Genomic DNA, 27,479 nt, shown 5'->3' with positions numbered 1-27,479 from the left:
TTCATAGTATGGTCACAGTATTAAGAAAAAATAATTTTCAAAATATTTGTCTTTTTATTGGTTTTCATTTATTATACCTGAAAGTATTGTTGAATATAGATAATTAAACTTATTTATAGATATACAATGTCCTTGCAGTATTTTATCTTTATTAGCGAGAGATAAAGAAAGAGTTCTCAAAATTGTTGTTTTTAATCAGGGCGTTAATTCTTCCTAAACATAATTTTATCTGAGGAGTTTATCCTAATAGTTCTATAATAGGACTATTAATGAAACTTTTAGTACTTTTAAAATTATTTCAAGCTTTCTAATATTATTGTAGTATGATACATTCATAACATTCATTGTTTACAACGCATGGAAACGATAAGAATACTGCAAAATTGCAATAGTCCGGGATACATCGCCCATTTTTGCAAGTGATTACTATCAAGCTAATTTTTCGTGAGTAGCTTTATTTTGATGAGATGCCCAATAATTTCATGTACGAAACTCTCGATTGTGGTAGCTACCAGAGGAAACAAGGATAAAATATTTTGATTTGATGGTTCTCAAATATTAATTACTAACTGAATGTTTTTTTTTGTTCAATCTCAAGATAATTATCTAAATTATTCGAAAAAATATTTGTCCTACAAAATCTATGGTTTGATCAAAGAGTCCCCCTTTCCAATGTGTATCGATAACGAAGTCATCATAAATGATTACTAACCAGCTGATTTTTTTATTTTCACTTATTTAATACTTATATAATTCAACAGACATAAGGTCCTACAAATTGCGTAATAAATATTTGAGAACCGTCAAATCAAAAATTTTTATCCTTGTTACCTCTGTAAGCTACCACAATCGAGAGTTTCGTACATGAAATTATTGGGCATCTCATCAAAATAAAGCTACTCACGAAAAATTTGCTTGATAGTAATCACTTGCAAAAATGGGCGATGTATCCCGGACTACAAATATAATCTCTATTCAATTAGGAATTTCCTCTATTATAACTACAAAAACATTTTCCCAGATATCTGTTTCCGCAATTATTAATAACATAAATAAATAACATTGCTCTTAGAAATGGCAATAAATATATTTTTTTCCTGTATTTTTTTTCCTTCAAATGGGTGGCTTAAGTTTGGCATCCCGCAAGGTGGTATATTAGGTCTCAATCTCTTAATGTTCTTTATCAGTGACTTATTTAATTAGATATTTCTATAAAATCTATTTGAAAAGTTGATTGAATATTATGGGATAATCTGCTATCTTTTTTCGAACTGAGCGTCAAATTTATCTGTTGTTTTAAACAGTACTATTGGACATAATTAGACATTTATAGATAACAATTTAAATTGCACGAAAATGACGTAGTATTTATAGCAGATATTATTTCAGTTGATAATTTTTCTGCGAAATATTCGCGAATTTATTTCGTCATAAGTACCTACATACGTCACCGTACCTACAACTAAATGAACGTTGTTTTTAATCATCTTTCTTATATATAAAAACTAGCGACCCGCCCCGGCTTCGCACGGGTGCAATGCTGATACTAAATACACTACAGAAAAACTGTGAACGTTGTATATAAAAACATTGCGGCCGGCCGGCCGGTACCGCCGCAAACGCCCGCAATTTTTAAATCTGTAATATCTTCGAAAATATTCACTTAAATCATACGGTGTAAAGTGCCATATAGATCTATATTAAATGAACAATGTATTCAAGGTATTTAATTGGTTAAGGATTAATGCTGTATTGGTGAAAATCGCTTCGAAAATTAGCTATTATTTGTCGTAAAAAGTAAATGACAAAAAAATGTTATTGTGGGTTATCCATAAGAGATAGACATATACCATCGCGGACTTTTCTGTAGACCTTTTCAATGTGTATAATACTTAGTACATTATTTTGATAAAACTCGTAGGGTTCAGCCTGCGTTTGCAATATAAGCGGAAACAATGTAATTTTTTACAACATCACATTAGAAACCTCAAAAATAACAGTACTTCTCCACTATTTAATGGATGTTATTATACATATAAACCTTCCTCTTGAATCACTCTATCTATTAAAAAAAACCGCATCAAAATCCGTTGCGTAGTTTCAAAGATTTAAGCGTACAAAGGGACATAGGGACATAGGGACATAGGGACAGGGAAAGCAACTTTGTTTTATACTATGTAGTGATGATGATGAATCGTAAAATGTGTTGGTAAGCGCATAACTCGAGAACGGCTGAACCGATTTCGATAATTCTTTTTTTATTATATTCCTTGAAGTATGAGGATGGTTTTTATGTAGAGAAAACGTAAATATTATGTACCACGGGCGAAGCCGGGGCGGACCGCTAGTATCATATATAAAAACAATGCTCTAATTATTAATGTCAATAGTTTCAAACGTAATCTAATAAACAGACGAAAATAAAAACAGAAAATCTAACAGCAAAAAGGATGAACGCAAAACAAATTCCCTTTGACGTCAAGGGTTTATATCAATTTAATAGCAATACGAATAGAATTACACAGCGTGGGTGAAAATTAAAATAAATACTGAAGTGATAACATAGTATCATCAGTTGTCAGGACGTGTCGTGTTGATTGAAACATAATAAAAATGGTTATTGAAATTCCTGAGCTTGGAAGATGTTGTTTTTGCATGCCTTTACGGAGAGGTATTGCTACCTATGGATATGTGAATATCGTAAGTACCAAGGACTATTTTTTATTTATTTACTCTTTATTGTACAACATATTACAATGAAAGTACATAAAACAAAACAATTTAAAATGTACAAACGGCGGCCTTATGGCTCAAAGCCATCTCTGCCAGGCAACCTTCAGGCAAAGGACAAAAAAGGACATTTTTTGTTAAGAGTTATATTTCCTTTCACCAAAGCATTAATAGTTTATAAATAAAACTAGCTTTCCGCCTGCGGCTTCGCACGCTTCGTCTAAAACCTAATAAATAATATACTGAAACCTTTCTCTTGAATCACTCTATCTATTACAAAAAACCGCATCAAAATCCGTTGCGTAGTTTTAAAGATAACATACATAGGGACATAGGGACATAGGGATAGAAAAAGCGACTTTGTTTTATACTATTTAGTGAAGTGACGCTTTAATTTTTTTTGGCTTTTCGGTAAATTACCAACAATTACAAATCTGTAAGTTAGTAATTTCCTATTTTAACTAAGTATATCCTTCATATCTTTTCATGATTGGAGTTTGATGATTCATTCTATTTATGTGATGATTCATTCTATTTATGTTGATGCATAGACACAAAATGGGGCTCACAGATAATAATTGTTATTTTTAACGTACAAATAATTATTCTTAGTTGTTTGTATGTTTTCTATGCTTTTAAAGCGTAAATAAATGGTTGAAATGTTGTTAAGATTTTCCTATATTTTGCGATCTGCGAGTAAAGATGAGGGAGTTCAATGTAACTATACAATAATTATACATTGTACTAATTATTTTAAATAATAACATGGGACGATAAAAACACAGACATGTAAACATAGTCAACAAAACGCTTTTATTACTCCAACTCTTTTTAATTTAAATTATTATATTAGCGAACAAAATTTGAATTAAATCCGTCAATATTTTATTGTGTAGAGCAATGCTCTCTTACGGTGCATTTAAACCAAACGAACATAGAGCTAGAGCAAGAGCATTCTTTCGTGATCTTATAATGTAAACAAAAACTCGTATTCAGTATTTTCAGTATTAGAACATTGCATATAATCTTTTCGAATGCACTAAGAACAGCGAAAGAATGCTATACGCCTGTTTACACTAAAATAATTTGACATAGTGGGGTTAGAATTAATATTCGTTTGATCTCAATGCACCGTTAGGAATAAAAATTATTTATACGCCATCTAAATCTACTGGTACTTATTACTATTGTCTTTATGGACTTTATTTCCGTAAAATCTATGGAATGAATGGGCAATATTATATTTGTGTCCATCATATTAAATTCGGATAAGTTAATAACCTCCCAACTCAACTTTTAACATCTGACAAACCAGTTTTGAAGATTTGTATAATAAACAACATAAGTTCCATTGAGATAATATTAATATGGAGACGACACCGCCTACATCACTTATGTTCCACTCAACATACGTCATGTGACGTATGTTGAGCGGTATTTTTTAATGGTTTTAAAGTGAAACGCATCAAACATGCCTTCGTGTGTGTTACGATATTGCACAAATAATACGGAAAAGTGCAAAAGAAAAACTTTCATCGTTAAGTACCTAACTAGATAATAATTTTTAAAACTTAGAGCAAAAAAATGGCGCACAGATTTTGTTCGTGGTGTCTCCTCCATACGTAGTAATATTATCTCAATGATAAGTTCTCAATAATTTAAATTATAAAACGACAAAAAAGAGAGTGTTCAAGTATGTTTCTCAGAAATGAATGGGAATTTACTTTTTGCAACACATTCACAAGATGAATCTCAATATGAGGAAATTCGAATTTGATTGTCTGTTTGCAATCTTAATCTTAATCTTAATACTATTATAAAGGCGAAAGTTTGTAAGGATGTATGGATGTATGGATGTATGGATGTTTGTTACTCTTTCACGTAAAAACTACTGAACCGATTACAATGAAATTTAGCACACATATAGAGGGTAACTTGGATTAACACATAGGATAGGTTTTATCCCGGAAATCCCACGGGAACGGGAACTATGCGGGTTTTCCTTTGACAACGCGGGCGAAGCCGCGGGCGGAAATCTAGTATTAAATTAATAATTTAGGTACTTACCAACCTTAAAAATTTTACTTACGACAGGAATCTAAATGATTCCTTAATAATCCTGGAGAAAGCGACTGAGTTCAATAGGTAATATTTCTAAGAGGTGTTGTTGGACAAGGCTAGTTTTCATAAAAATAACATGTAAATATTTTTTCCAGGTCTGGTCAGCTATAATGATATTATTGCTCGCACATTACAATCCGTTTTTGGAGTTTGCGTTTTTATATTCAAATTTGCTTTTGAATATAGGATGGGAGGCGTCGATAGCTCTCTACAGTATTGACATTGTCGTAAGCCTCGTACTAGTAGTTGGTGCGCATTTGGTAAGTGTTTAGAAGATTAAAATAATCTTCTTTTTGTATTTTTAAATTTGATTTAATTTGATATTTAAGATGTTTTTATTCAATCACTTAGCTAATGATAAGTAATTTTACGAGAAATGAAAAACTCAAAAAAGATTAGTCTATTTTTAAGACGGTCTACAAAATTTGTTATAACTGGCCTATTTTTTTATTACATATCCTTAATTTTTAAGTTTCTTGAACTTGACTTTTTTGGTCCAGAATACTTATCTACCTATACAAGTATACACAAATATGTACTATGTAGGAACGTACGCCACATAGAACTCGTGACCATAAATAATTTAAGAAAAACTATTCGATAATGATAACAATTAAATTTTATCCGTTATTTCAGAAACACGTAAAACTGCTGAAGGCGTACATGTACTACGTATTGTTTTCTTTACTTGTGTTGTTTATCTTAAATCTTGCCGAATTTTACAAGACGAATTATATTCTAATGGAGATTTCAAGTTTAATCGGCTTCATTATCAGTGCATGTAAGTTGTGTTATTTTCTATACCTTCTTATTTAATATTTTATATTAAACTAGCGGTCCGCCCGTGGTACACGTTTTCTCTACATAAGAACCATCCTCGTACTTCAAGGAATATAATAAAAAAAGAATTATCGAAATCGGTCCACCCGTTCACGCGTGATGCCGTGACAACGGAAAACGGGTTTCATTTTTATATAAATAGATGGTTCAGAATATGAGACTAATTAATCAAAATATTTTGCTTGTTTACTTTTATATGTAGGTAACTATAAAAAAACACAAGTCGATCTCACTGTATGAAGCTTTCTTTCCGAAAAATTTAATGTAGGTATGCAATCATCAGAATATATAAATATCAGCTTTATATCAGACTAGCAGACCGCCCCGGCTTCGCCCATGGTACATATTTACGTTTTATCTACATAAGAACCATCCTCGTACTTCAAGGAATATAATAAAAAAAGAATTATCGAAATCGGTTCAGCCGTTCTTGAGTTATGCGCTTATCAACACATTTTGCGATTCATTTTTATATACTTATAAGAAGATTAATAAATAGTTCCCACATAATATACGTATATTGTCCAAAACTCGAATACGTGTCAATAATTTTCTATTTCAAAACTAATGCATATAAAAATAATTTTCCAGGCATCCACAGCTACACATTGATATTAGTGCAGAGTTTGATAAAGAAAATCGAAACAGCAACACCGGAAGATGGCTACCAGAATCAATTGAATCAATTTGTGAATCTGGAAGACGGTGAAATTAACGTGAAAGAAAATGACAGTGTTGCTATACCTGTAGAAACTTAAAATAAAAACGTAATATTAATTCAACTTTGACTGTTGGAAAAAGATCTCTTAAGATTTCCAAAAAAATATCACATATGTTTGCTGCACCGAGAAATGAAAACATCTTTTTAGGGTTACCAGTTCAAAACAAATACCAATTTTGTGGGTAAAAAAACAGTACTTTTAAAAACTTGATATTATCTACGAATGAAAGGAAAGGTGTGTAAAATGTCAATGTATTTTTTTTAAGTTAAGAATGTATGAAAGCTAATTCGAATAATAATTATAAGAGTATTTCTTCTTAATGTGTATATTAATAAAGTATTATTATATTATAAAGTATTAAATAAATTTATAAAAAAAACTTGTAGTTTTATTGAAATGATGATCCTCTTAGTTACAACTTACAATATATTTTTAAATTAAAATCAGTAAACAAAAATGAAGAGCTTCTAATTGTTTTATCTTCATCACTTATTACGTTTTATTATTCAAAAGCAAAGATAATGATTTTTGCGAAATTTCCGTAAATAAATACAATAACATCATTATCAAATTGAGAAGTCCCAGTTTACCTATTATTTACTAACTTAATGGGTCTGTTATTGCTTTGTTTATACATATCGCACTGTAAGTCATAACACTAAACTTTAGAGATACCAAGTTTGATTATTTACGCAGCATCAGCCGATCGTTTTATTAGATAAATGGAGCGACTTACCATCAGTGTGTTCTGGACTGTTGAACAGATGCAACTTGTGTGTTAAAAAATACAACATAATATACAACAACTGTGTTCAACACTAATATACAGCGTATTATACAACAGCTGTTAAACGCTTATATACAACGTAATAAACAACAGAAAAGTGTTAAAATGTTCTGTGAAATACCGGAGTTTGGAAGGTGCTGTATGTGCATGCCTTTGCGGAGGGGCATTCTGTTCTTTGGATATATCAATGTTGTGAGTATTGTTTTGTTTTATTGCTTATCTTGTTTGGTGTAGGTACATAATATGTATTTAAGGGACCGTATGTATGTATTTATATTGAATAGGAACTTTGTAACAAATGTTTATTTTTATTTTTGAGTTGTTGCGTTTTATTAAATCGGTCAGTCGAGTTTTGAGATAACAAACCCAAAAAAATTATAGAAAATCATATTCCACAGTCCAACTGAAGTCGTTGAAAAACTTCATGTTCATAATACAAATCTAATCTTCTTATATATAAAAATGAATCGCAAAATGTGTTGGTAAGCGCATAACTCGAGAACGGCTGAACCGATTTCGATAATTCTTTTTTTATTATATTCCTTGAAGTACGAGGATGGTTCTTATGTAGAGAAAACGTAAATATTATGTACCACGGGCGAAGCCGGGGCGGACCGCTAGTATCTAATATATCTAATATATATATTATAAAGGCGAAAGTTTGTAAGGATGTATGGATGTATGGATGTTTGTTACTCTTTCACGTAAAAACTACTGAACCGATTACAATGAAATTTAGCACACATATAGATAGGTAACTTGGATTAACACATAGGATAGTTTTTATCCCGGAAATCCCACGGGAACGGGAACTATGCGGGTTTTCCTTTGCAAACGCGGGCGAAGCCGCGGGCGGAAATCTAGTGACCTATAAATATAAATTGATTGTAGTATTAGCGTTTAGCTACTATGTATTATGTATTCTGTGGTAATACCTATGACCACAGTATGACGATTCAAGTAAAGGCCTACAAAAAAAAATATCAAGGAATTTAATTGGCAGTCAATTTTTGATTTTAAAGTGCAATTATACGCTATATTGGAATTAAGTGCTATAAAAAGCTTTAAATTTGCTAAGGTATTTGTTTCATTTTATCATCAAATACAGATAAAAAAAATGTTAAATTCTTTGTCATAAGCTATTACAGCTTTAAGTATGAAAAAATAAATCAGTTGTAACTGGAAAGTGCAATACAGTTAAGCTATTACAAATTTATTAGACTACAAGCCCGCATAGGACAAAAATATGGGTCAAATGAACCACCATGGGACATATCTAGAACGATAGCAGAGCAAAAAATAATAAGATTCATCACTATGCCGTCACTTGTAAGCTGTCCAACTGAGTGCAGATGAGAATTGAAAAGTACAGGTAGACTCGGTAAATTTTGGTCATATATTTTTGTACGGCATTCTTAACCATCGATAGATCCATTAAAAATAATAAGAAACCGCTCAGTGCCGTACAAAAATGTGGGTCCACCAAGTCGGAATTTTTATTTAATTTCCGAGAGTTACCGGGGGTAAATTTGGTCATTTGACCATGTACGGCATCTGTGTCATACTATTGCTATACTGCTTTTAATCCATTATTCCGCAACGCCGTACAAAAATCATGGGGACAAGGGGAAAAAATCGAGAGTTGTAATCCCCTCTCTTTCCCCACTCCAGGGGGTCATTTGACACAACACGAAATAAATTTATTTTTAAAGTATTTTATGCATAGATAATATTTTTTCATGTGCCGTACATTTTCGTTGGTTCAAAGGGGAAAAATCTGAAAAAGAAAAAAATCCATATAACGAAATATTTGCTTTATATTTTTATAATAAAATATAAATATACATTAATATTAAGAAGCTCGAGGTGGTTAATTATCACCTTGGAAAGTCGGTGTCAGGTGGAATGGACTCCGTTAAATTGATGAACTAATAAAAAAGCTATGAACGAAAAGATGTGAATTATATGCAATCAGTCCATGAATACAGGTAAAGTCACAAGCAAATGCTAGTAATATATACATATTCAAAATGTACAAGTAAAGCGCTTTCAAATGATACCAAACACTGCATATTTATCTTAACTTTATTTTTTTACTCTGTATGTTTTGTCCGCTAGAGGGCGCCACATTAGATTTTGTGAAACCCCATATAGCCTTTAGCTAGCTGGTCGTTGGTTATCCAGTGAACAATTCAGACGCCTCTAATGATATGTCATTTGTCGAATTCTGATAAGTAGTTTAGAAGTTACGAGGGAATAGATGAACATACATACATGACCTGTAAACAACCATAACCCTCCTTTTGCTTTACCGTAGTTGGGTAAAAATATGTTAATGCCGTACTGTATCAAATGGCCATAAAGCACTCTTAAAATTGTAGCTTTCGTCGCTTTCATCAGCCTAAAAGATGTGGTCTGCACAAAAATGTACGGCATCGTTTTTTCCTAATTTATCTATGTTAATACTATTTAAAACAACGGATAAAGTGTAGAAAACTATTATATTTCATTAATCTACGATGTTTAAACTTTAACAAAATTTCTGGTTTTGCATTGCTCTATAACTTTTTTTAGAACGGTTTCTTTTGAACGGCAATACTATACAACAATTGAATTTTACAATATCATGTTAAAAAAAAAGTTCCCGTACAGGGTCAAATGACCTTACAGCTCTTTATATCAAGAATTCGATGAAATTAAGATGATTATTGGTATACATTTAAAAGAACAATTATTTTTTGACGGCATTGCTTTTAATAGTACTTTTGAGTGCTAGATAATGTTTTGGAACCGAAGCCGTACTTAGTCAAATGACCCCCTGGAGTGGGGAAAGAGAGGGGATTGCATCTCTCGATTTTTTCCCCTTGTCCCCATGATTTTTGTACGGCGTTGCGGAATAATGGATTAAAAGCAGTATAGCAGTAGTATGACACAGATGCCGTACATGGTCAAATGACCAAATTTACCCCCGGTAACTCTCGGAAATTAAATAAAAATTCCGACTTGGTGGACCCACATTTTTGTACGGCACTGAGCGGTTTCTTATTATTTTTAATGGATCTATCGATGGTTAAGAATGCCGTACAAAAATATATGACCAAAATTTACCGAGTCTACCTGTACTTTTCAATTCTCATCTGTACTCAGTTGGACAGCTTACAAGTGACGGCATAGTGATGAATCTTATTATTTTTTGCTCTGCTATCGTTCTAGATATGTCCCCTGGTGGTTCATTTGACCCATATTTTTGTCCTATGTGGGCTTGTAGTCTATATAAGAAAAAAAATCTACGTTATTCGTACATTAGTATGACATAGATAATTATAATAAATGATAACATATCTGGTGTCTAGTTCAATGTCAGAGGGTCTTCCTGTTAATACAACGCAATAGTTAATAAGTAAAACTGTTCAATTTATATTGCTTACAAAAGCATTCGCATATTGTTATTAGAAGTTTTTCCAAAAAAAGCTTTTGACTCTTGGTCTTGAATTAATTTCATTCCTAATTTCATCCAAATCGGGCTGTGGTTTTGCCGTGAAAATGTAACAGACATTCGCATTAATAAAATTCTTTTGGGTTTTTTTTTGGAAAAATCTATTATGTATCTGCCCCGCGGTTTCACCCGCATTGCTCCGCTCTTGTTGGTTGGTTATACAGCCCTCCCTGCCCTGATATACCTTTCTCGATAAATGGGCTATCTAACACCGAAACAATTTTTCAAATCGAACCTCTATTTCTTGAGATTAGCGCGTCAAACAAACAAACAAACTATTTAGCTTTATAATATTAGTAAAGATTCGATTCGTAGATTATAAAGTTGTTTTCGTAATAAAATACAGATTTGTTTGATGTGATTGAGTCGTTACAATGAGAAGGTCGAATTTCGTCCCCTGGGCAATCATAGTTCAGCTTATGTTTCTGCTTGAAATCTGACTCTGAATATCTATCATACATATTTAGTATTTACGTTAGATTCCAAAGCATATTAATAGCTTTGTTAAAATATATTTTTTTCAATACAATAATAATTGTAAACATTTTCTTCCCCTTTTTTATTCCTATCTAAGCTTTCCAAACAAAATATTAAATTTCTCTTCTTTAAATACATAATACGTAGGTATTCATCATCATTATATCTGTTTAGACAAGAACTAACATTATAGATTATAAAGAAAAGTGAAGGAATTAATATTAATTTATGTAACTTCAGCATTGTTCGAAAAATTTAAGAATACCTTGCGCAATTTGGATAATGATACGATTTTATGTTCTTTAAAATTGTTTAAATATTTATAATTATTTTAACGTTATAAAACTGAATGTTATGTACTACTTTTCAGCTCTTCGCAGCGTTCATGATAGGGGTGTACAGTTTTGCAGTACACAACGACTATGGCTTCATTCTCATCTACCACGGAACATTATCTGGGTTGGAAGACGAAATTTGCCTTATTCTCTACTTGATAGACTTCTGTTTCGGTCTGGCACTACTTTATGGAGCTCATACGGTAGGTTATTTTAAGGTCCTGAAGTAAAAAAAACGAATTATTTTTAATTGCTGTAAAATTTTTTGTTTTACAAAATCAAGAGCATATTTTATTAGTTATGTCCTGAAAAGCTTAGTCTTTTTATGTCTAAAATAAAGATAGAGAGGCGGGAAAACATTGAACAAGTGACTCTATATTTTTCATACTTTTCAAACTTGCGAGCTTTCGTAAAACATCATTGATTATAGTAACGCGCAGTAATAAGAAGTAATAAATCCTAATGTATAAAAGGATCTTGATCTTGTTCTACCTCCTGCCTGATTTAATCCTTTAAAAACGCTTTAAAAATAAACAAAACTACAAGTTAACCGTATTAAATGCGAGGTTAAAGAAGTCATGTGATCCTTAAAAATTTCGTCGCAGCAGAGACAAAATAAACAGGATAATTGGATGATTGCTTTGGTCAATACATCCGTGTACAGCCAGCTTCGTAAATATATTTAAAGTTTATTGAACTACCATATAGAGGAACAGTTATTTGAGAGAATTGTAAAGTAATGGTCTTAATCATGATCCCTGTTCAATAAATTGGGAGTATTTTGTTGATTTGGAATAATGCGGTCAATTTTTGATTCACAAACATCATAGATTGTTTTTATTACATTTACTAAAAGTAGAAGTCTCCAGTAAAATGTAGACAAGTTATAAAAATATAATTTTAATCTATGGCAAGTCTCGTGGAATCGAACTTTTCATTATAGTCATTTTCTTATATTTTCAGACATATTTTCATAACATATTTTTATATTTTCAGAGGCATATTTTATGCTTGAAGTCATACTACTACTACGCTCTAACAACGCTTCTAGCGATGTTCATTCTGCAAATGGTTGGAATGTTTAGTACGAGATACTTCCTAATGTGGGTTATGGAAGCCACTGCACTTTTTGTTACTGGGTTCCGTAAGTTTTTAATCACTTTTAAATATTACCTATAAAGTTTACAGTTCGTATTTTTATCTCTTGATGGACCTGCATTTTATAGTTTAGAACACAATTCAATTGATCCACTTTTATTTTAAAATTATATAAACCACGTTCGGTTTTGTTACGTCATCCTCAAGATGATTTTTAGAAATAACTGTAATTTAATATTCGTTCAATAATAAAAACAACATTGTTATTGTTGTATTTCGTGATCGAAGTATTTAATTCGGCTATCTGTTATTGCGATAAACTAAAGATGTAAACAGAAAAATAGCCAATCTGCCTAAAAACATAGTTCAATTATCGTTAAATAAAAGCTCTATAGATTTATTTTATTTCACGATTGTAAGTAATAATATATCTCCCCTATTTCTTAATCCTTAATCTTTATATAATTTATAATGTTTTGTTGCAGTTCTACATATATACCTAGTGCTCCTCGTCAGAAGTCTTCTAAAGAAATTAGAGAACTCCGGTCACTCCTATGAGAACCAACTTCATCAGTTTGTAAATGGAGAAATAAAAATTGAAACGAATGTAGTAAATGGAGTATATCCTAGTACTGTTATACCTAATGAGACTGTATAAATAACATGACGGAATAATATTTAATACTAGATTATAAAAATTAGGATAAAAAAGCGGAGTAGAATCTATGATTTATTTGAGAGTCGAGTTATGTTTAGGATTTGTCTTGAAATGAAAAAATCATTTTTTTCTTTGGAAATATTTATTTATAGACTGATCTATGTTTTAGAACAGGTTGTTGTAATGTATAAATTGGATTAAATACTCAACGAGTTGTAGGCCGGATAAGTAGGTAGCAACAGAAATGTCGGTGTCAAACTGCTGAAAAAACTGAAATAATTAAAAACCGGCCAAGTGCCAGTCAGACTCGCGCACGAAGGGTTCCGTACTATGGGAACCCCTCCTTAATATAATATACATTTTTTTAATGTTTAATATTTGTTGTTATAGCGGCAGCGGAAATACATCATTTTGTGAAAATTTCAGCTTTCTAGCTATCACGTTTTATGACATACAGCCTGGAGACAGACAGACAGACTGCCGGTACGGAACCTTAAAAAACGCTAATAAAAAATACTGCATATGATCAGAATATTGTTAATTTATTGTTACATAACCGGCATTATACCGAAATATTTTTAGCCCGGGTTCCTCGAAATTTTGTATGTATTTTTTCTCATTTCCTAAATTTAAAATATTAAATGTTTTTATTGAAGCTTATACTTATTATCTCGCTTAATAAGGCTGTGTTTAATATATTTTGTAAATATAATTTAAGTTATTTTTACTTATTATAATATATATGTTTTAGGGCGTTAATTACTAAGATGTTTAGCTTGTTAACGTAGTTGGATGTAAAGAAGTCACAGTCACAATTTATATTTATTATCTAATGTTTATCAATTGAAAGTAATAAATGGTGTTTTATTTATTTCGCTTTTTCTTTTGTTCTTCCTAATAGTATGTATTATAATATTATACTTACGTAACAAAAAAAAATGTGTGTCAATTTATTTACACTTGATATCTTCTTTCTTTGCCAAATGAGAATGATTTTATTACATTTAATTATCATTATTTAAAAGTATTGAATGATAACATCACTATAATTATTATTGTTATATCCTGATATATGATTTTAACATACCTATTGTTCTATTTTGTGTTTCAGTTGTTCCTGTGGTCTCTAACAAACATACATAAAAATATTTACTTTATATTATAAAAAAAAGAAACTCACAGCTTCGCTCGTAGCTTCAACACCCATTTCAATGAGAGGTCCTAAAAACTCCATAGCTGTCAACGGTGTGACATGTAACCTGAAAAGATAGGAAAAATAAGAGCTAGCGCGCAAGAGCAATAATTCATGTTTAGATAATCGTTAATGCAGTCGTGATCTTTCACTCAAAATAAGACTTCATGCCATAGTTTTAAAACGGTATATCCCATAAGAATAAACTAAAGGAAGATGCTAACCCACCTTTGGGAATAAAAATCATGACTAACATTCAGTAAGCAGCCCACAATAGAATTTCCGCAAGTCTTAAACGATAAACAAGATAATTGCAAAAGAGTTGAGCAGTTGACAATTGACATGATTAGTTCTGAAACGGTGTTCGTGTTTAGTACTTAAATTATATCGATCTTGGCATGATACCGTTACGAATAGTCTGTGTTATCTGTGCTTAAAAAGCTAATGTTCCTTTTTCAAATCTGATTTTTATCTGCGCGGCATTTATTAAAAAGTTAATGTTCCTTTTTCAAATCTGACATTAGGAACCTTCCCTGGGTTAATAAAAAAATGAGGATTGAAATCCCGGAGTGCAGACGATGTTTATTTTGCATGCCTTTGCGTTATGGTGTTATCACGTTTGGATATATTAGTCTGGTAAGTTGAGTTATTTTTGTTTTATTTTTTATTTTATACGTAAAGCTTTTTCTTACATACCTACTGTAACGTGCTGTAGATAGCCTAGGATGAAATAGTGTGATAGTTGTATAATTTTTCATTCGTTTCTTAAAATGAGGGCATTTGTTGAAAAATAATACATAATATATTTACTAAGTATGTATTTTCAATGATATTAGACGGAAATAATATATGTATAAATGTACATAAATATCCACATCTCAAAAAAATTCGAATTACATATTATATTTTGTATCAATAGATGGCGCTGATATAAATTTTCCTAATTCCAGGTGTTTTCGATACTCTGCATAGCTCTGGAAATATTCCTAGGTATAGATGATTTAGGAGGGGTTACCAGGATAACATACCGAGGAAATGATTTCCTTACACGTTCGTGGTTGGCAATACTTCTTTACTTGGTGGATATTGCTTTTGTCATAGTGCTGCTATTTGGAGCGCATATGGTTTGTACTCTTTTTTTCTTTTTTCTCAAACAATTTTTAGGAAAAAAGGTTTTTATTGCCATTGACTGACATGTCATAATTATCGTGATGGTTAATTGTGAAAACAAAAAGCATTCGTTGTTTATCATCAGCACTCGTTTATACAACGATAGTTTTTAATTAACAAAACAAATATTTATTTTTAATAATTTAATTGACACATAAAGTAAAAACATTTTATCGACTCTGAAAATAGTTATGTAGAGAAATTAAACCTAAATTCTTTAGAAACTAATGATAAACTCACAGGACATAATAAATATTTTTATATACTTAAACATATATACATATATTCGAATATTTTTTATACAAACAGAAATCAAAGCAAGCCTCCGTAATAACGGTGATACTGGCTATCAAAGAGCCAACTACGTCATTAAAAAATCCCAATTCAACCCTAAATACGTAATTATCATTTTATCTTCATACAAAATATGGAAAATATAATCTCGAAAAAACCATTACGTATTCATTTATTTGGTACTAGCTTTCCGCCCGCGGCTTCGCCCGCGTTTTCAGAGAAAAACCCGTTCCCGTGGGATTTCCGGGATAAAACCTATCCTATGTCCTTTCTCGGGTATCAAAATATATCTATACCAAATTTTATGCAAATTGGTTCAGTAGTTCAGGCGTGATTGAGTAACAGACAGACAGACAGAGTTACTTTCGCCTTTATAATATTAGTATGGATGTTTTTAACACAATTTTACACTTGTATATTTGTATGTAACGGGTCCTTTAGACTCGATTTTGAACTACTTATAACGGACAGATTTAATTCAAACTTTGTACGCTTATCAAGGATCGTTGACAATAATTTCATAAGTAGTCTTTTTAAAGTTTTTTTGAAGTGAAACTTCTTTATCGTTGTTGGAAAAAAATTTAGTGTAACATTTTTTCGTTACGCGTGACATTTTTCCCATTCCCATTTTTTTATCCCTACCACGCGTGATTGACGTATTTCTGTAAAGTTGCATGTAGTAAATTATTTTTTGAAAAATAAGGTCACAAAGAAGTTTCACTTCTTACGTGTGTACACTAGTACACGCACACATTTTTAATATAAGTGTTTATTATTATTTTCAGAAACGAGTACGTCTGCTTACAATATATTATTATTATGGCATCACCACCACGCTGGCTTCCTTTCTGATGATAACCGTAACTGATTTATCTAGGGACTCAATGTATGTGATAGTTGATGTATGCTTTATTTTTGTGGCGCTTGGTAAGTTTCGTTTATTAATAGTATAATTTTATTTATTGAGTTACAAGAAATCGTATTACATATTTTTAACAAAAAACCAAACTTCCTTTAAGTATTAGAAAAGAGAGCACGAGCTTTAAAAAAAAAGAATTATCAAAATCCGTTCATCCAGTGGAATCTACTCAAGTAACAAACCCACAAAACAAACGAATAGAGATTCTCCATCTTTTTTAATTCTGTTGTAAAAGCGGAACGGAAAGCTTTTGTGGCCAACGATATTCGAAGTTGAAAATTGGTTGTCTGTAAAGTCGGTTTACTGACGATAGTTGAACGTGACAACGGCCGATTGTGCTTCTTTGTCGCTCGTTCCGCGCTCTCGCTCGCACTTCAAGCCTTACATGGAACGCCTCAGAGCGAGGTAACGCCGCATGAGTCATGTTTTTTCGTGCGTGCAGTCGGCTTTATCGAATTATAAGACGTTGTCACGTCAAAATGTAATAAATACCAACCTCCCGTTTTTGTTATCTTACAGTGATTCATATCTACATGTTGTTCATGGTGCGGAGTTTGATAAGGAAGCTTCGACAATCGAGCGGTCTGAGCTTCGTGAACCACGTGTCTGAGGTTTTAGTGGAATCCTCTGAGGAACGATACAGAAATCCTTTATAGTTTTAAGTAAAGTTAAAATATTCTGACATCATGCGTGATAAATTCACATTGACAGGAAAGAGGAGAGGAATGACTTCACGCTTCAGTTGGTTGGTTTCATAGAAATCTAAATAACAAGACCTTAAGACACTAGAAGTCGTAAGCGTGCGTGACCTTGTCGCCACTCAGGTGATTTGCACATCACCAGTGCATTCGTCACTGTTCAGTTGCTCTGGAGACCTATGAGTGTATACATGGTGTGTTTCAGCAATTCCCATTGCGGAAATTCTTCCACAAGTTGTAATTATAATTATAAAGGAATAATATTTCATCGGAAAATATTTTTTTTTAGAAATAATGCCGTTTTTCCTCAAAATTATAGAATATTTACAAGTATTACGAGTGTCACCATAGTAATCGAAATAACAATGAATGACACAGTCGAGCATTCTTATTATCACGTTTGTTGGTATTGGAGCAAAAAGTCTCACATACTTAGGGATGTTATTCTAAAATAAACCGTAAATTCGTGCGTTAGGATACATATTCAAAAGCTTAATTTAATAGATAAATTAGTTTTCACTAAAATCAAGCTGTCCAATAAAAGGCATAGTTTACTTGTGTGTAGTGTTTAGCTTTCGGTTTGAATGTGTTGATTTTGGCGACAGCGGTTTTCATACGAATTATGACATTATACCTAGCACTTCTATGTGTCTTGTTATTTAGATTTCTATGGTTGGTTTAATTCGCATTTAATAGGATATAGACAGTGGTAGTTAATTTTAGACGAATATGTTTTTATAAAGTGATATTGACAAGAGCCTTAATATTGTTCACTCTATAAATATTCTCCACTTCGGTATTCTAGAACCCATTAGGAATTTCATAGCAAAGAGAAACTCTGCGCTAAGAAAAGATGAAAATTTAATTGGAGCTTAAAATCAAATCCAACATTTTCAATTGAATTCTTCAAACTATTTTTGTATTACTAAACTTGTAACTTTTTAACATACCCATGACAAATGTGAAATACATAGTTCATATTGAAAATATCTCTTCATTTATAATAACTTAATTATAATTTTATTTTATACAGGGTGTCCCACTGTTGGTTTACTAAGCTCAAAGGGGGTTATAGTTTTGCATACGCTGAGTACGTAAAAAATACTTATAAATTCCAGACGCACTTTTTTTTCAATTAGATGAAGTCTTAAAACTCTACGTGTACACCCCATAGTACACCCCTAACAAGCAACCCGCCCAACTTTGCCACCCGCACGTGAGCTGTCTTTTAAGATTATGTTTTCTTTGATAAAATGGTCACATTATCGAAGCGGTATATGCCGGCTGCGCGAAGATAGAGAAGAAAACATGGATTTTAAGGAAAAAATTAGCAAAACAATTTTGACGTAATGCAGTATGCAAAACTATAAGTCCCTTCACGCTTAGTATACCAATAGTGGGACACCCTGTATATGTGCCTACGTGCTACATACAATAAACATAATTACATTCTTTGTTTGCCTTTTATTTACTTTGTTCCTTGTGATTAATTACGACAATTTTATTCATTTTATGGATTTTATGAGTCTGATAATAGTGTAAATTATAGTTTATTGGACCATCCGAGAATTAAGTCCTATTAGTACTTTAATGTGCACTGTTTCTCCCTTCTTTGCTTGGTCATTCAATGTCATTTTTTGAAATTTCTATCATAAACTTATTTTAATATAATCAAGGCCAATTTATCATCACAATCAAGGTTTACCTCTTTCTTATCTTTCCGATATAAACCAAAAGTATGTACCTAACTGGTTGTTTTTAATGGATGATAATTGAAAAGTAAAATATTATTAAAAATTAAAATATAGATAAAAGTGCATAAGTATTTGTGCAAACGATACTTTCACAAAACGAAGACTTTCACAAAATAATTCCAATTACTTACGTTAGATAACGAAAAAATAACAAACGATCATGACCCTGTGATCTTGATTCCATTTTAAACAGCCGTATTCTTAGAATATTATATTTTTTTCTAGGTAATTTTATATAGTATACTTAAACTCTACCTATTATAAGAATTCACGAAATCGGTTCAGCCGTTTTCGAATTTTGCGCTTACCGACACATTTGGCGATTCATTTTTATTATGATATATTTTATTTTTATTTATAAGAAATAGAAGTCCCAGTTACTTTTGTACTGATTTAAATTATTTTTATTTAAATTATTAATGTAAGGACTTATAAATTAATTGTGAAACTTATCCCCTGCTCCCTGAACACAAAGTGAACGCCCCTTTAAGGTCCAACGATAACGATATCGCAGCAATGTCGTAACGATATCGTTCGATGTTTAAGACCAAGGGGTCAAGTAAAATCAGTTCGTAATTATTTTTTGGAGCAATTACTTGTGTGTATTAACTTTTAACAATGTATTTAACTAAGTGTTGTTTTTGTGTACCTTTGAGGAAAGGACTTTTGGCCTTCTCTTATTTAAAAATTGTAAGTACCTGTTTTTTTTTATTTTGTGATCAGATTTATGAAGGAAATTGAATATTTTCGGGTGAAGAGCAATTTCAATGGGCAATTATCGATAAAAGCCGTCATATTTTTTTTCTTCGCTGCTTACTTCCATAATATACCTACATATACATATTACATCATTATTGTTGTTGAATAAAGTTGTTCTGATTTTGATTTCGTTACATTTTTGAATACATAGAAGTTTAGCTTATATTTACTAGCCTTGACCAATAGCCAATTTGATTTTTATAATTTTTTTTCATATTTAACACACATACAAGATAAATAATTTTTTATAACCCAATACTTTTCCAACTTAGAATCGAACAGGATTTGATCTAAATCGATTCGAAGCAGAGCAATTACTTCAACAACAATTATGTGGGTATTTCGATATTTTAGACAAATATACGTCAAGCCAAGCTAGATAATAATCAGTCGACAAAGAATACTTATACTCTAAAAAAGAGTCAGTCGACGACGAGATGTTGCACCGAATGCACGTCCTGTTTTTTTTTTAATTCTTTATTTTCGGAGTAACAAGGACTTTTTGATTTTGTTTTAGGTGGCGATTATCAGCAACTGTATCTATTGGATGCTGTCGGACATATCTCCATCAAATATAGACGATTATACAGCGCAAATTAATTTAGTTTTATACATCATAGGACTCGTGTCACAAGTTGTTGAAATTATTTTCACCACTCTGCTCATAGTTGGGATACATAAGGTACTTGCTTTTTTTATAGTTAAGCGGGCAAGCGAGCAGGCGGGTCACCTAATGGAAAGTGATGCCCGCCGCGGCCGCCCATTAGCATTCGCGTTGTCAGGGGCACCGCGAATGTGTTGCCGGCCTTTAAAATATTTTCTGCTTCTTATCATCCATATTATTACTTATCTATTATTTACCATTATCTTACTAAACTTTTTGCAACATTTCCTTTTCTACCATGTTTTGGAACCTGTTGTTCACACACTAATTTAAATAAATAATATAAACTAATACCCTTAAATTCGAATTTTAAATGTCCTCTTATACTAACCAGTTGACTTGGTTTATCTTAACAGTTATGTATGGAAGGACTTGATTTACAGTGAATTTTCTTAAAATTACCATTTCTTTTCAGCAAAGGATCACGATAGTCCGTATCTCATATGTATACAATGTACTGATGCTGGGAGTCGAAATCCTCATCGCCGTGGTGTATATTCCACTACAATCGTATCGTTTATATGTGTACGATCAAGAGAATGTTTGGTTCTTACTTATCGCCTTGATGTCTTTGGCTTTACTCTTTATATGTAAGTAGATAATCTGTACTAGAATTATTAAGTTGAAGAGTTTGTTTGTTTGCGCCTATCTTAGGAACTATGGGTCCGATTTAGAAAATTATTTCAGTGTTAGATAGCCCACTTATCGTGGAAGGCTAGACTACATATTAGAATATTATCATCTTGCTAAGATGAATAGGAGCGAAGCAGTGTGGGTCAAACCACGGACCATAGCTAGTTAGTATATAAAGGAGGAGGAGGAGAGGAGGATATTAGGTAAATTAAAACTCAATTAAAATAATCCAATTATGTTCTTCTTATGGAGGAACTGAACCAGTTATTCTACAAAGAAAGATGATAAGAGCCTTCAATTCCCACTTTAAAAATTATGCAACATTTTATATGAAATAGGTAATTACATTCTCTATGAATCAACAAAATATGACGCAAACATATTGGATAGTAGGTACGCCCCTAAATCTGATACACCTATTTTAGTAAAGAGATAATTGACCTTTGACCCGTTGATGCACTATGTTTCGTTCTTGTTAAGTTAAATTTAGGTTAAAATTTAGATTATCAATGACACGATTGTCTAGACTCTACAGACTTATATGCATTGTACTTATAAGTATTGGTATGGTGATGGTGTATCGAATAATAATGAAATTACATTAAGAACGTCTAGATAATTATCTAAAAGTTTAGAAATTTGCTTCTATAGCGAAAATATCAAAATGTAGGTATATATTCACATATCTTGTGCCATTGCAGTAAAATCATACTAATAATAATTGTTGTACTTATGTATTTATTAATTTTATTGAGAATTTTTTTGTATTTTCTATATATGTTTGTAATTTGTATTATAAATAATTATTATTTTCTGTTTTGTTTTCAGTGTTGCAACTTTACACCGTGGTGCTAGTTCGAAGCCAGGTTTGCAGCATGCGAAAACAGTGTGTATCTGATCCAAAACGCTCAGAATATTGTAATAGAAAACCTTACGTTGTTTACTAGAACTTTCTAGAATTGTGAAAACAAAGAAGATAATTATTACAGTAATAAATTGTGTGCAATAATGAAGACGGTAACCTCAATTCTGTACTTCACTGTCAAAATGACATTTGGATTTTTTTCATAAATGGCAAACAGATAAAAAAATTGTTATTTTTTTTAAATTGCAAACGTTATGTTTAATAGTGAATACCTAAATAAAAACACATGCTTTCATGGTGTGGATTGGCAGTTTATTAAACTGTTTAATGAAAATATTACCCTTTTTTGGGCCTTCCTTTGTCATAACTATTTACTTCATTGTATTTATGTGTTATTTAATATTTTATTTATGATATTATTGTATTTATGAAATAAACATTGCATTTATTAGAACGTAAGACACCTATATTTGTATGTTGTAAATGCTCTATATTAAAACTGAAATAGTTTTGTAAGAACATTAATAGATTATTTATTGCTAAAGACGTCTACAAAGCTCTGGGTATACAAATATAAGAATCGAGCTCTTGCAGCCTTACTTCTCGTTACAAAATAAGAAGGTACTTTGGATAGATTTAAATTTTATTGTAATATTTAAACTAGTGTAATGTTTAATAAAAACAATAAATAAGAACTGTAACGAATTTAATACACCAAAAAAAGGCAAATCATGTTAAATGTATTATCTTATTAAAAATAAATCGCCTTTTACAGAAAAAATGTTGTTTTATTTCATTTCAAATGTTCAAAATAAAGACGATGCGATCTTTGAAATGGCTAAACCGATTTTAATGCGAATAGTTGAAATTTTATCCCATAATAGAACATGGACAAAGTCGCGTCCATAACTAGGTATTATAGAAATAAGTTTGACTTAATAGCATATAAAATATTAAAGTACTTAGCTCCAACAAAGAATCGTGATAAGGTGACCTTACAGGCCAAGCGTTTTTTAGTGTGATAATCATACATTCAATAATTATTCCACATGCAATGTACCTAATGTGAAAGAAGATCTTATTACAATCGTCGTCGTCATCGTCGCTTCAGCCGTGGGACGTTCACTGCTGGACAAAGGCCTCCCTCTAGGATTTCCAGTACGACTCCCTGCCACCAGGTCGTCTGTTATTACAATATCCAGTATCAATTCTCGATTCAAAATTAATCCAATAGTTGAGTTTACGGCAGCCATCGCTTCCAGACAACCTGATCAGGGCGTATGTCATCAATTTTTTTTTAGATAAGCTAAAATTGGTCTACTTATTGCACGCCTCATAAGCGAAGCGTTGAGGTGGGTACTACTGTCACTTCGCGCAAAACATCTGATTTTTCAAACTTAAAATGTCTTTATGTATCATACATTGCACTTGTAAGATAATACATACACACACATATTAAGAAAAAACACTATTTTTAACGTTCATGATATTTTTGATGTCATTTTTGTTATTTAAACTAGTTAGAAAACAGTTTAAAAAAGTTCTGTCTTGGACGTCCGTGTGTCTGTATGTGCGGATCCTTTTTCTTGTTAACACGATAGCGACCGAAATACTTTACTAATCGAGTCTTTTGCACGCCTCATAAGCGAAGCGTTGAGGTGGGTACTACTGTCGCTTCGCGCAAAACATCTGATTTTTCAAACTTAAAATGTCTTTATGTATCATACATTGCACTTGTAAGATAATACATACACACACATATTAAGAAAAAACACTATTTTTAACGTTCATGATATTTTTGATGTCATTTTTGTTATTTAAACTAGTTAAAAAACAGTTTAAAAAAGTTCTGTCTTGGACGTCCGTGTGTCTGTATGTGCGGATCCTTTTTCTTGTTAACACGATAGCGACCGAAATACTTTACTAATCGAGTCTTTTTTTTTCTCTTACGCTTGAGTATGCTCAGGAATAGAACCCTTTCATTTTTCAGGGTCTGATTCGATGTGGTTTAATTGTTATTAAATAAACAAAAATAATAATTAATAAATATTTATTAAAAAAAATTATGAGGCGTGCACTTTTGGATTTTCCAAATTATTTTTTTCTCTTACGCTTGAGTATACTCAGGAATACCCTTTCATTTTTCAGGGTCTGATTCGATGTGGTTTAATTGTTATTAAATAAACAAAAATAATAATTAATAAATATTTATTAAAAAAAAATTATGAGGCGTGCACTTTTGGATTTTCCAAATTATTTTAAATTACTACGCTTAATAAACAGATTACGAATAAATTAGTAGTTTATATTAATATATACCTTAACTTGTTTATTGAAGTCAACATTAAGGTGGACCGTAGAGCTACATAATAATGAAACTTTACTAAGAGTGAAATTAGAAAAAAGACAAAGTTTTCCTTAACAAAAAACCTAAACGTCACTTGACACTACAATCGTAAGGTTATGTAGATTGTAGATTGTGTCAGTATTTATAGTTTTATTCGCAAATGCTCTTGTGAGATACAATCATACTTCAATAATATTAATAATTGAATTCAATTATGTTTTTTAAATTAACAAAATGTTGCTTTTGTTTTCCTTTACGGCCAGGATTACTTACATTTGGATATATTATGGCGGTAAGACACTATTTCTTTATAACAAATACCTAATACAATATTCTTTATAACCATCGTCAATGTACACATATTTCATCATCATAATCGTCTATCATAGATCATTTATTCTCTCTGATCATTTATTGTCTGAGTACACAAATATACATACTATTATTATTAAATATTATAAACTAGCTGCTCCGCGCGGTTTCACCCCCGTGGCTCCACTCCTGTTGGTCGTAGCGTGATGATACATAGCCTATAACCTTCCTCGATAAATGAGCTATCTAACAGCGAAAGAATTTTTCAAATCGGACCAGTAGTTCCCGAGATAAGCGCGTTCAAACAAACAAACAAACAAACTCTTCAGCTTTATAATATTAGTATAGATGTACTTTATCATACTTAAACGACATCTTTAGTCTTACTTAGCATAACCTCCTAATTATATTTACCCTTTCAGATCATAAGCTACGTCAATTTATTACACATGATATTCCGTATGAACGACATATTCCAAGGGACTGTTAGAACCGATCCGATGGATTACATCATCCTCTCTTTGTCATTCGGAGTGATGGCGATACAACTCCTGTTCACCGTTATATTGATCACTGCGCTACATAAGGTATACCACTAATATTTAGATAGAAAATAAAGAAAGAAAACATTTAATCCAACACACATAGATAAAAAAAAATGTGTGCGTTTACAACACACATAGATAAAAAAAAATGTGTGTGTGTGTACACACGTAAGAAGTGAAACTTCTTTATGACCTTATTTTTCAAAAAATAATTTACTATATGCAACTTTACAGAAATACGTTGAATCACGCTTGGTAGGGATAAAAAAAGATGGCGCGTAACGGCAAAATGTCACGCGTAACGAAAAAATGTTACACTAAATTTTTTTCTAACCCCGATAAAGAAGTTTCACTTCAAAAATAAAAATACAAACAATACTGTAATTACGTATCTGTTTCTGAATTGTACAAAATGCGTGCACCCCACTGCACATTACCCAGATTGAGTGAATATGGGGTTCCCGAAAATGTATGAGGTAACCTTTGTGTTACCGGATTTTTTGTTTTGTTTATTTCCTATACTTTAAGGATTGCCTGGTAGAGATCGCTACCTAACAATAAGACCGCCTTTTACTTGTTTTAAATGTGTTGTGTGCTATTGTATATTTTGTATTTTTTTAAGCAATAACTGACTTTCTATTATAACATGCTTTAATTAATTTATAATAATTAATTATCAATGATTTGATTATTAATTACATAATTTAATAATTATTTCAGAACAGTACAGAACTATTAGAAGCCTACTACGAGTGTAATATTTGTATGTTCGCAACACAAACGACTGTAGCCCTCTTCTACATTCCTCTACAAGTATATAGATGGCGCCCCAGAGAGGATCTAATGTTTAAGCTCACTGTTGGCATGATAATTGTAGCTGCTGTTATTATTAGTAAGTATTTTAACTATTATTTCTTATCGAATAAGAGAAGTAAGCAAAATAAAAGAGGTTCAGAGAAAGGAAGCTTACATTCGTTTTAATTGTTGTTGTATTAGCCTGTTGTGTCCCAATGCTGAGCAAAGGCCTCCCCAAAGCGTTTCCATGAATCACGATCTTATTCGTTTTAATGAGTAAGTTAAATTCAATCCGTGACATTTATTGCATGGTACTATAAAAATTAACCTATTAGCTAATCTAGATTTAAATCTGCGGCAGTTCATTCCATTTTGATCCAGTTCTGCCTAAAAGAATATGTTACATTATTCAACCATTAGCTTCCTGCCCACGGCTTCGTTCGCTTAATCTAAAAATCTAATATACAGTTACATATTTTGTAAAATTAAATTGTAAAACTGAAATGATTTAAAAGAGCAACTATGGATACTTATCTACTTCTCCATAGATACCTACTGCTTTCCGAATCGGTGGTAAATGTTAAAAATATGTATTGACGTTTCAAAAGTGCTTCTCCAAGAAGTCTAATTGAATAAATAAATGTTTGAGTTTGAGTTTTGAGTTTAATAAATTAAAGACCTTCCTCTTGAATCACTCTATCTATAAAACAGAACTGCATCAAAATCCGTTGAGAAATTTTAAAACTTTAAGCACACCTAAGACATTAGGACAGACGCGGGAAGCGACTTTGCTTTATACTATGTACATCTGAGACTGAAGTATCTTTATTAATTAGTTAGATTAATAATAAGATTCTGTAACCATTATTTGTGTCAATAAATGTGCTCTTTTTTCAGCAACGCAATTTTATCTAATTTCACTTATTCGAAGTCAATTAAAAATAATGAAGAGAGGTGATATGGAAGATATAATAGTACATACTGATACAGCAGTGGCCGGACCTTCTGATGATCGAGGGGATAATAAATGAATATTATGCAATAAAAATGCTTTTTATTATCTTTAAAATTAATAATTTTATATTTTCCTTGTTTTTATGGACTACAGTGTATCGCAATTCGCAGGCAGGGGTAGCTTTTTGGTCTAACATTGTCAAGTTAAAGTTTTAACACGAAGATTGCCTCACAGAATTAATAATATCCATTATATAGTACCTACAACTAAGAATATTTATAAGAATTAAAATCAGTTTTAATTGTAATATGTA

General features: G+C 31.6%; 5 protein-coding genes across 5 annotated transcripts; all 5 read left to right on the top strand.

Annotated features, from left to right (window-relative positions):
- Positions 1-784: 784 nt before the first annotated feature.
- Positions 785-27,242, top strand: LOC149907250 (uncharacterized). The gene is made up of 5 exons (XM_090103867.1): positions 785-959; positions 24,829-24,851; positions 25,294-25,458; positions 26,137-26,308; positions 27,109-27,242. The coding sequence occupies exons 1-5, from the start codon at positions 938-940 to the stop codon at positions 27,240-27,242; spliced, it is 516 nt and encodes a 171-aa protein (XP_089959993.1). The 5' UTR covers positions 785-937.
- Positions 2,559-6,770, top strand: LOC149907254 (uncharacterized). Its single transcript, XM_090103970.1, has 4 exons — positions 2,559-2,700; positions 4,947-5,111; positions 5,488-5,632; positions 6,283-6,770. Exons 1-4 carry the CDS (start codon positions 2,614-2,616, stop codon positions 6,447-6,449), a joined length of 564 nt encoding a protein of 187 aa, XP_089960096.1. The 5' UTR covers positions 2,559-2,613; the 3' UTR covers positions 6,450-6,770.
- Positions 7,218-13,694, top strand: LOC149907253 (uncharacterized). The gene is made up of 4 exons (XM_090103767.1): positions 7,218-7,392; positions 11,544-11,711; positions 12,505-12,652; positions 13,092-13,694. The coding sequence occupies exons 1-4, from the start codon at positions 7,306-7,308 to the stop codon at positions 13,262-13,264; spliced, it is 576 nt and encodes a 191-aa protein (XP_089959893.1). The 5' UTR covers positions 7,218-7,305; the 3' UTR covers positions 13,265-13,694.
- Positions 14,861-17,589, top strand: LOC149907252 (uncharacterized). The gene is made up of 4 exons (XM_090104113.1): positions 14,861-15,092; positions 15,407-15,580; positions 16,706-16,847; positions 17,359-17,589. The coding sequence occupies exons 1-4, from the start codon at positions 15,006-15,008 to the stop codon at positions 17,493-17,495; spliced, it is 540 nt and encodes a 179-aa protein (XP_089960239.1). The 5' UTR covers positions 14,861-15,005; the 3' UTR covers positions 17,496-17,589.
- Positions 19,781-22,946, top strand: LOC149907251 (uncharacterized). Its single transcript, XM_090103929.1, has 4 exons — positions 19,781-19,981; positions 20,568-20,732; positions 21,130-21,304; positions 22,176-22,946. Exons 1-4 carry the CDS (start codon positions 19,910-19,912, stop codon positions 22,292-22,294), a joined length of 531 nt encoding a protein of 176 aa, XP_089960055.1. The 5' UTR covers positions 19,781-19,909; the 3' UTR covers positions 22,295-22,946.
- Positions 27,243-27,479: the final 237 nt, after the last annotated feature.

The sequence above is a fragment of the Colias eurytheme genome, chromosome 7 (assembly GCF_061535395.1).
Source record: "Colias eurytheme isolate Ceu_HAF_F1 chromosome 7, ilColEury1 Martin Lab GWU primary, whole genome shotgun sequence".
In the NCBI taxonomy this organism is placed as follows: domain Eukaryota; kingdom Metazoa; phylum Arthropoda; class Insecta; order Lepidoptera; family Pieridae; genus Colias; species Colias eurytheme.
The sequence above is the reverse complement of the archived record's forward strand: the minus strand, read 5'-3'. Positions and strand labels throughout refer to the sequence as shown.